Here is an 8,872-nt window from a genome sequence, read left to right as displayed (position 1 = left end):
AGCAGGAGGAATTCAAGCAGCTGTGGGAGGCGGGATGCTTGTTAAACCAAGGGAGTAACATCAATGCTCCTGCAGCGGGAGTGGGCAGGAACCCCAGTGCAGCCACAAGCTGGAGTCCAGCTCAGCCATCCCATCCCACCCATGCCATTCCCTGACCCGTTCTGCTCACAGAGCCTTCCCACAGGCTGCAGCCCCACAGGGACTGGTGCCAAGGCCCCACTGAGGCCCCAGAGGAAAAACGCTGCTTTGAAGGTGGTTTCTTTCCCCTCCAGTGAATCGCCTGCTGCTGCTCAGAGCCCTCAGGGCTGCTGCAGTGGGAAGCTGGTGCCAGCAGCTCGGCCCTTCCTCCTTTCCCCTCATGAACACGTCACCAGCTTTCCCTGGCACGGTCCCTAGATCCCCGGCCAGCACCAACAGCTCCCAGCTCTGCCCTTGGGACCAGCAAGCTGGACACAAGGAAAGAGCTGAGCCAGCTCCATCCAGCACTCGCAGTTTTCCCCTCGATTTCCCACAGTGCAACAAGCTGGAGATACCAGGAAAAAGTAATTCCACTTACCTACTGCCTGGGGCATCTCAACAGTGCTATGGAACCCGGTCCTGATCTACACAGGAGCCCACCTCTGACAGACACCCCCGTATGTGGTGGGGAATGGCTTTATCCTGCCAGAGGGGAGATTGAGATGAGCTCTGGGGCAGAAGCTCTTCCCTGGGAGGGTGCTGAGGCGCTGGCACAGGGTGCCCAGAGAAGCTGTGGCTGCCCCATCCCTGGCAGTGTTCAAGGCCAGGTTGGACACAGGGGCTTGGAGCAACCTGCTCTAGTGGAAGGTGTCCCTGCCCGGGGCAGGGGTTGGGGCTGGAGGAGCTTTAAGGTCCCTTCAACCCAAACCACTCTGTGGTTCTACGCATCTGCTGCCTTAGTCTGGCAGGGTGGCAAGGGACAGCATCAGGCCCCATTAACCACTGCATTTCATTAAGGCTCAGTGGCTCATTGCTCCTCCAGGGGAAGGCAGAGGAAGTGAAAGCCCACTAGCCCCATAGTGACCCACCTTGTGCATCTTCATCCCACTCGTCACACCCCAGCACCAGGTTGGGAAAGCACCAAGTCAACCACCCCAATTTATATCCTGCCGTTTGGAAGGGCAACAGCCAGAGCAGGCACTCAGAGCACTCCCAAGGAGGGTCCCTGGTCATGTATGAATAGGTTATAATCATATAAACAATACAACAATCATCCATATCACGTTTTAAGACCTTTCTGGCAGGTCCCTCCCTTTCCTGAGTGAGAAGCAGGATGCCCCATGGCCGCCTCCTCTCATGGAACATCACCCCTGGAGCGGCGTGTAAGACCCTGGAGGCTTTACAGCAGCTGAAAAGGGATTTGGAAGAGCCTCAGCCTTCTCTCTGGTGCTCAGCCCAGCGCTGCAAGCAGCGGTTCTTGTTTAGCTCAGGAGACCACAGGCTTGGTGGCATTTATCAAACACATGGATGGGCTCCAGCGCTGGCTTGTGTAACCAGCCCTTTGCTGAAGGGAAACCCCAGGGCTCCTCCTGGAGTCGCTCCGAAGGTAAAGCAGTGGGAAAGCAAGAGCTGGATGGGGAAAACCCTTCCCAACCATTTCTCTATTGGTTAGAACATGAGTACGGGCTCTCCCCGCACAGAATTTTGCGGGAAAGAGCTGAACTTGTTTCACAGCAATTAAAGGAATTCCACAAAGCAGAGTACAAGCAGCCGGGAGGGCCCGTACCCACCGGCTCCCTCGGGGAGCGCCAGTCCCGGTGCAGAGCCCCTGCTGGAGCTACCCCAGAGCATAGCAGGATGCACAGATGAACCACGTTCCGGGCACTGGCAGCGCTGCTGTGGGTAACACGGTCATGACAAGGGGTGATTTTGCTCCAGGTTTCCCTGCACAGAGAACTACAGCTTAAACGCAACCAGGTCTGGAGCTGAACCGAGCCTTTCCCTTACACAAACACCATTTCTGTCACTGGGGTCAGCAGGCTTCCACACACAGACAGCGCAGCTCCAAGCTCCTATTTCCACCTTGCCACTGCACACCAGACCTCCAGCTGTCCAAGCATCCAGCCCATCCGCAGGGAAATTAACACATGAAAGAAGCAGGAGTGGAGAGATCTGTGCAAGCCAGAGGCAAAGAAAGGTCTCTGGCACGGTGAAGCTGGGAGCTTGCCTGCTGGCAGCTGCTTCCTGCCCCGAGCTCCCATTCCCAGCGCTCCCAGATGGCAGAGCCCCTCCGACAGCCTGCTCGCTGCCCCGGAGCATCTGGGGTAACCCACCAGCCAGCCGGGAGGCTCCAGCCCCTTCACAGCTTTCCCTTTTGGCACCTCTTGTCCTTACCCTCACCCGGGGCCGCAGCAGCCTTCCCGCACGGAGAGGGACGGGCTCACATGTGGTGTGGATCTATCTGAAGCAGGGACCCTGTTTTCAAGCTGGAGCCTCCTGCATATTTTAGGAGAGGCAGAAAGGCAAAGCTCTATTGGTCTGGTGCCCAAATGTGCCACAGGGAAGAGAAGCCTGCATGAGAAGCCTGCATGCACGGGACAGGAATTTCCTGGAGGGAACCCCCAGGGAACTGAGAGAATAGGAACAACCTTCTCCAAACAGGACAAAGAAAAGCATTAAAAGGCAAAGTTTCTCCTGCTGGAGGCAGAACAGAAGCATTTCAAGTTGTGACTGACTTAGGGACACACCACATTCCTTGTTTCAACTCAGCACCATCTCCTACTGTACAGAACCCCACAGACAAAGTCAAGGCAGAAGGGACCTGATCCATTGGTAACATCTTGGTTTGATTCAGCTTTAAGGTAGACAAGAATTCAGGCCCTCAGAGCCAGGTAAAGCAGTGGCAGCAGGTACTCGCTGCTTGAAAATGAACTGGCTTCAGCTCCATACATAGAAATAAGGAATTTGCTTATATTTAAGTTTAAGAGCAAACTTCCAGACAACTCTATCCAGGAGCACCGCTCCCACACAGAATGGGTTTACCATGGGCAGCAGCAGCCTCACATGGACCACCCATCAGCAGAGATCTGCCCGTCAGGAAGAAGAGTCAGAGCCCCCACTCCCTAACTCTGGGCCATCACTCACCGGTTGGCTCCTCTCTGCAGCCACAGTGGTGACCTGGGGCAAGAGGAAGCTCGAGGAGCCTCAGCCATGGACCATAGAACACCACCTGCTAGAGACTGAAGCCATGATGAACACATCATCCATCTCCAAAACCATTCACATACCTTCGGAATTCCAGTAAATGGTCACGATTTTATTAACAGGAAAATAATTTGGTAGGATGTGGGACAGGGACTTGAGGGACACAGAGGTGGAAAGAGGCTGAGGGTGCTCAGGAAGGGGTTTATTGCATAGTTGTTAGCAAAAGGAGAGACCCCGAGCAGTGCACATATGTGAAGTGGCAGCACTCCCAATCCTGGGAGCTGAGACCTGGAGGAGCAGGGAACAGCACAAGTATCCATGTAAACATCCTAGGCACGGGGCTCCTGGGAGGAACTTCCCAGCCCCAAACCCCTGCTGACTATAGGAGAGGTCACAGTGTGGTATCAAACATGATTGGAACACTGGGAAGTGCAAAGGCAGAGCAATAATGCAGGACTCTGCCTTTCCCATTCTAATTCCATGCTCAAGGGAAGTCAAGGAGAAGGAATCCTCAGGCATGTATCAACCCGGGATCGTGGTGAGAACACAACTGTTCCCTCCTGCCTCCTCCTCAGGCCTCTCCTGGCAAGGCAGCAGCAGAGGTGCTGAATACATTCACAGGTTCATCAAAAGCAGCTTCTTCCCAACCTGGCCTGGGCCCAGGAGATCTGCTCTGGGGGGCTTTGGGCTTGTGGGGCTCTTACCCTCGCTCAGCAGAACACCCTCAGGCAGCCAATGATTCCGCCCCCCCCCAAATTTTGACTTTTCCTATTGTTTCCAAGTGGCTAATTGGGAATCCACCACCCCTGAGTTAGAACCACATCCTTCTGCCACCACCTGAGCGCTGTGTGCAAAATCCTCCTCCTCCAAAGCTTCTGAAGGAACAGAGCTTGTCTCTTCCTCCCCATGTTAGCGGCAAGAGTCCAAATAAAGCAAGAGGAGAGAGAATTCTATAGCATTTTGCTTTTACTCCTTCATGGAATCATTCCAATGCAACTTCACAAAAGCAATGTAAATAAAGTCTTTTTTTTCTTCTAAAAAGAAGATTCTGTTCCACAGATCATGTAGTGCAATCGGTATCTGGTAGAAAAAAAGTATCTTCTTCAGCTCCATGGAAGAAAACACTGAAAACAGTTCCATGGTCTCAATAAAAACAGGGAGGTGTATCCAGGATGGTCTCTAAAGGTCCTTTTGTGTTGAAATCACAATACCTCCTGGTCTGCCTTTAGTTGAAGAGTATCGAATCCGGGTCCTGGTTGGCCAGCTGTGCAATGTGCTTCAGAACGTCCTTCTTGGTGATGATCCCAAGGAGCTTCCTGAAAAAGGGAACCACGGTTTCAGTGCACCAGAACCCACAGAAAGTATCCTGCCTCTCACAGGCTTCACACAGGGTGACTTTAATGCCTTCCAGGAGCCAAAGTACCTTTGTGGGACATTCTGCACAATGTAGGGTGCTCACAAGCCCCAGCAGAAACTCTGTCACTGATTTACACTTAGGAGGTTATGACCGAAAGACAAATATTAATCATTACTAACACCCACCTTTGCTGAAAAGATCAATCTGAATGTGTAGTGCTGCAAGAAACCTGGAAAGGGGCTTTGGACAAGGGACGTAGGGACAGGACAAGGGGAATGGCTTCAACCTGCCAGAGGGGAGATTGAGATGAGCTCTGAGGCAGAAGCTCTTCCCTGGGAGGGTGCTGAGGTGCTGGCACAGGGTGCCCAGAGAAGCTGTGGCTGCCCCATCCCTGGCAGTGTTCAAGGCCAGGCTGGACACAGGGGCTTGGAGCAACCTGCTCTAGTAGAAGGTGTCCCTGCCTGGGGCAGGGGTTGGAGCTGGAGGAGCTTTAAGGTCCCTTCAACCCAAACTGTTATGATTCTATGATTTTAAGTCCTAGTGCTCTCAGTAGCTGTGCTTTCAGAAAAGTATACGCCAGGAGGGAGGGAATTAGGCAGAATGTCTGCAGGGAGACAAGACCCACAGGTCCAAATGCCCCGCAGCAGGGAGCAGGGAGAGGATTCCTGCTAGTGCCATTCTTCAGGGAACAGCAGATCACTCCATTTCCATCTCTGCCTTCACTCCTTCCCCCCCTCACCAAACGCTGTTTCTGAGCAGCATCAAAGCGAATTCAAGTAGTTGCATGATACCAATGGCCAGATTTGAGAGGAGGCTGTGAGCCTTCTCCATCAGTTTGACAGATCCACCACTGCATGGAGCTGTGTCCTGACCTTACAGGCTTTATGCTACTGCTTCAGCTGAAGGCTCAGGGTTCTCACAACTGCTTTGTTCCCGAGATTAGCTGCTCGCCCTGATGCTCAGAGCCCTCTGCTCACTGAAGGAGAGGAGGCAGTGCCCGAGCCCAGGACCCTGCCTGCAGCGTGCTTACCCGTTGTGAGTCACCAGGCACTGGCGCAATCCCAGCTTGCGGAATATGTCCACCACGATTTCCATGGGTGTTTGGTCCGTCACTGTGAAGGGACTGAGGTCCAGGATGCTCCTGAGTTTCAGCATGGAGGGGGAGCTTGGAGGCAGCGGAGGAGAGTGGTCAGTGAAATAAATAACTGAAGTGCTCACAATCCCATCCTGCTTCTTCCGGGCATTTTCTGGAAGAAGGAATATCTGATTAAGTATCTTCCCTCCCTTTCTTTTCCAAACCAAACAGCACATACCCTTTCCTCTCTGCCTTAAAAGACCATTCCTTCCCTTTACCTGAGCTGCTTCTCCAGGCAAGCAGTGACCCAAGGAGGGTGCGACATGTTTCTCATGTGTTTTGCTCTGGCCATGTAAAGGCAAGTTCTGGAGATCTTTAACTTCCCAGTTTTAAGAGGAGGTAGAAAAATGCTTTGTACTTTTGTCACTCACTGATTTGGGCCCCATGAAGAGCAACCTCAGATGTATTTTTAAACACTTAAACATACTGGTGCAGGCTCCATGCCCATGATAGGGTCAGGACTAGAAACAAGTTCAGTACTTGCCCTCACTCAGGTATTTACACAGTGCATTACTGTCGGGCTGCACGGGCAGTCTGGGCTTCAATCTGGTATTTACATCCCAAGGCTCCCTGGGAAGGGGCTGGCCTGGCAGCCCCAGCGCCAGAGCTGGGTGACGTCCCCTCCTGTGGCACACAACAGTGCTTATTTTTGAGGGGAGGATTACTCTTAATGAGTCCCTGGAGATTCAGAACAGCACAAATGCAAGAATTCATGGTCATCCCACAGAGCAGCCTCTCAGAAGGAAGGAAATGTGCATAATAAAAGAGGGGAGACTGAGATGAGCTCTGAGGTAGAAGCTCTTCCCTGGGAGGGTGCTGAGGCGCTGGCACAGGGTGCCCAGAGAAGCTGTGGCTGCCCCATCCCTGGCAGTGTTCAAGGCCAGGTTGGACACAGGGGCTTGGAGCAACCTGCTCTAGTGGAAGGTGTCCCTGCCCATGGCAGGGGTTGGAGCTGGAAGGAGCTTTAAGGTAAGCACCATCCCACTCATTGCTCCAGCATCCCAAGCATGGAGGGAGATGTGGCTTTGGTCAGATCCGTCCTCCCCTCCAGCTCACCACAGGGCTCACATGAACTCTGCTACATGCTGGTGTAAGGAGGTGAGGAGCAGGAGCTCAGAAGTGACCCAATATTCAGTGCATGGACCAACCAGACTGTTTTTCTTAATGAAATAAACATTAACAGCTAAGAAAGCTTTCCACACGCAGTCATCCAGCCAGGAAGGCTTAGTTCCTCCTGGCAAGAAGTCCCCTGCTTCACGCCATAAGGTTCATGAATTCAGTAGAGCCACACCGACTGCACCAAGAAGCCATCCTGTCGCCCACACTCACTGCATGCTGACCCCATGCTGCTTGGGGATGTGAACACCATCACTACTGGGTGCCTAAACTTCTCAAGTAAATTACAGCTGGTGCCACATAAGGCCTCTGACGTCATCATTCATCTGCACAGTATCTTGCCTCTTACCGATTGAAATGATGAGGTCTCTCCTGAGGACAAACCCAACGAGCCTCTGGGACTCGCGGGACACCACCACTGGGTAGCCACTGTACGTGGTTTCATTGATGATGCTCTCCACGTCCTCCACGGTCATGCTGTCCTGAGTGATGACAGTTAGAGGAGGATCGTTCCTCCGCGGCCTCATTACGTCCATCGCGAGTGTCTTGTGTGAGAACTCCTCCTTGGCCTCCAGGAAAGGGTACCCATTGAGGCGGATGTGGGCATCGTAAATGCCTTCTCGCCCAATGGCATCAGCCACCCACTTGCTGGTCATGGCTGCTGCCATCAGAGGAACGATGTATTCCAGTCCACCCGTGAGCTCAAACATAATGACCACCAGCGACACCGTCATTCGGGTCACGCCACCTGCAAACACAACCGGAGATGACAGAGGACATCAGCAGGCAGTTCTGGGGGGTTCCAGGCAGGGGAGCTGCCCTCTGCCACCTCATCTAGAGAAGGTCTGGTATCAGCAACGGGTTGTACTGCTGGACTCCTGCACCACATTCAGCATCGCAGTGGACACCAAACACAAACAGAACACAGTACTGAAACCACCCATCCTATCCGCAACATGGTGCCACGGGCTGGCTCACAAGGGCTTGATAGGTTTCCCCTCAACTCAGAAGGAACCTTAAAAGATGACTGACTAACCTTCTCTCATGTGACTTAGCTAGCTACAAAACAGCCTGGCTGTGCAGTTTTGCTCCAATACCATCTCCTAAAGGAACATACACCCTCTAATGCTGTGTGGAGGTAAAGAGAACAGTTAATGAAGGGGAACTGTATTTATTTTTCATCAGTTATATGCAAACAAGGTGTTTCCTCTTTAAAAGAGCAAAGATGGGATTTATTGTTCCCAAAATGAAAGTTTCTTCTGATACAGTCCCTTAAGAGGACAAGGACTGGGATTTACTGGGATTTAAGACTGGGAATTACAGTGAACTACAGTTCAGCCATGTGCACTCAACTTCTCACATCCAGCCAAGATGAAGAAGTGTTACCAAATACCAGAGTGCTTGAAAGAAAAGTTGCACCATGAGAGCGAAGGCCAGAACAGGAAGTAAAATGAATTAAAAGCCCACAGGGAAAGCTGAGGTTGCTGGACAGCCTCCCCTGCTCTGCTGCCTGGTCAGGAGTTCCCCACGGAAACCTGCCACATTCAACAATACACTGGTGCTGGCAAGAGAAGGCCTTGAGCACTGCCAAGGATGGGGCATTCACAGCTTCCTTGGGCAGCCTGTTCCAGCACCTCTACAACAACATCACACATTCTACAAGAAGGTTTCCTGTTCTGGAGAGGAAGCCAGCTTCTATGGACTGTGGGAACAGCAACACTTCACTCCTACATGGCTTCACATGGTCAACCAAGCCCGAAGCACAGTTTGGACTCCTTGCTCACCCAGACACGCTGCAGCCCCGACCATTGCGTAGAGGCCCGGAGTGATGCAGTCAGCTCCTTGGCTGCACCAGCCACTGAAGATGGCCCAGTCGTGGTGGTAGTAGGCCAGCTGCTCCATGGCCACGCCGAGCAGCCTGCCCGCAATGGCCCCCACTGCCATGCTGGGGATGAAGAGACCGGAAGGCACCTGCAGAAACACCATCGGTCAAGGCCTCACTCCCCACACATTGCAAAGGAATGTTCAAAACAGCTGTTCCAGTGATAGAAGTCCAAAACAGGGCTGAGTTAGAGGTTACACTGAAGTTGCTCCACCTGCTG

At 52.7% G+C, this 8,872-nt stretch overlaps 1 protein-coding gene across 2 annotated transcripts in view; it reads right to left on the bottom strand.

Annotated features, from left to right (window-relative positions):
• Positions 1-4,110: 4,110 nt before the first annotated feature.
• The window catches only part of CLCN5 (chloride channel, voltage-sensitive 5), a 13,307-nt gene continuing 8,545 nt past the window's right edge, over positions 4,111-8,872 (bottom strand). For both annotated transcript variants that reach the window (XM_010014869.1, XM_010014870.1), the window contains 4 exons: positions 8,555-8,741; positions 7,120-7,518; positions 5,550-5,766; positions 4,111-4,478 (listed from right to left, as the gene is read on the bottom strand). In XM_010014869.1, coding sequence (XP_010013171.1) covers positions 4,388-4,478; positions 5,550-5,766; positions 7,120-7,518; positions 8,555-8,741 — 894 coding nt within the window. In that variant the 3' untranslated portion in view covers positions 4,111-4,387. The remainder of the gene's footprint in view (positions 4,479-5,549; positions 5,767-7,119; positions 7,519-8,554; positions 8,742-8,872) is intronic.

The sequence above is a fragment of the Nestor notabilis genome, unplaced genomic scaffold (genome assembly GCF_000696875.1).
Source record: "Nestor notabilis isolate BGI_N333 unplaced genomic scaffold, ASM69687v1 scaffold16905, whole genome shotgun sequence".
Lineage (NCBI taxonomy): Eukaryota > Metazoa > Chordata > Aves > Psittaciformes > Psittacidae > Nestor > Nestor notabilis.
This window is presented reverse-complemented; position numbering and strand designations above follow the sequence as displayed.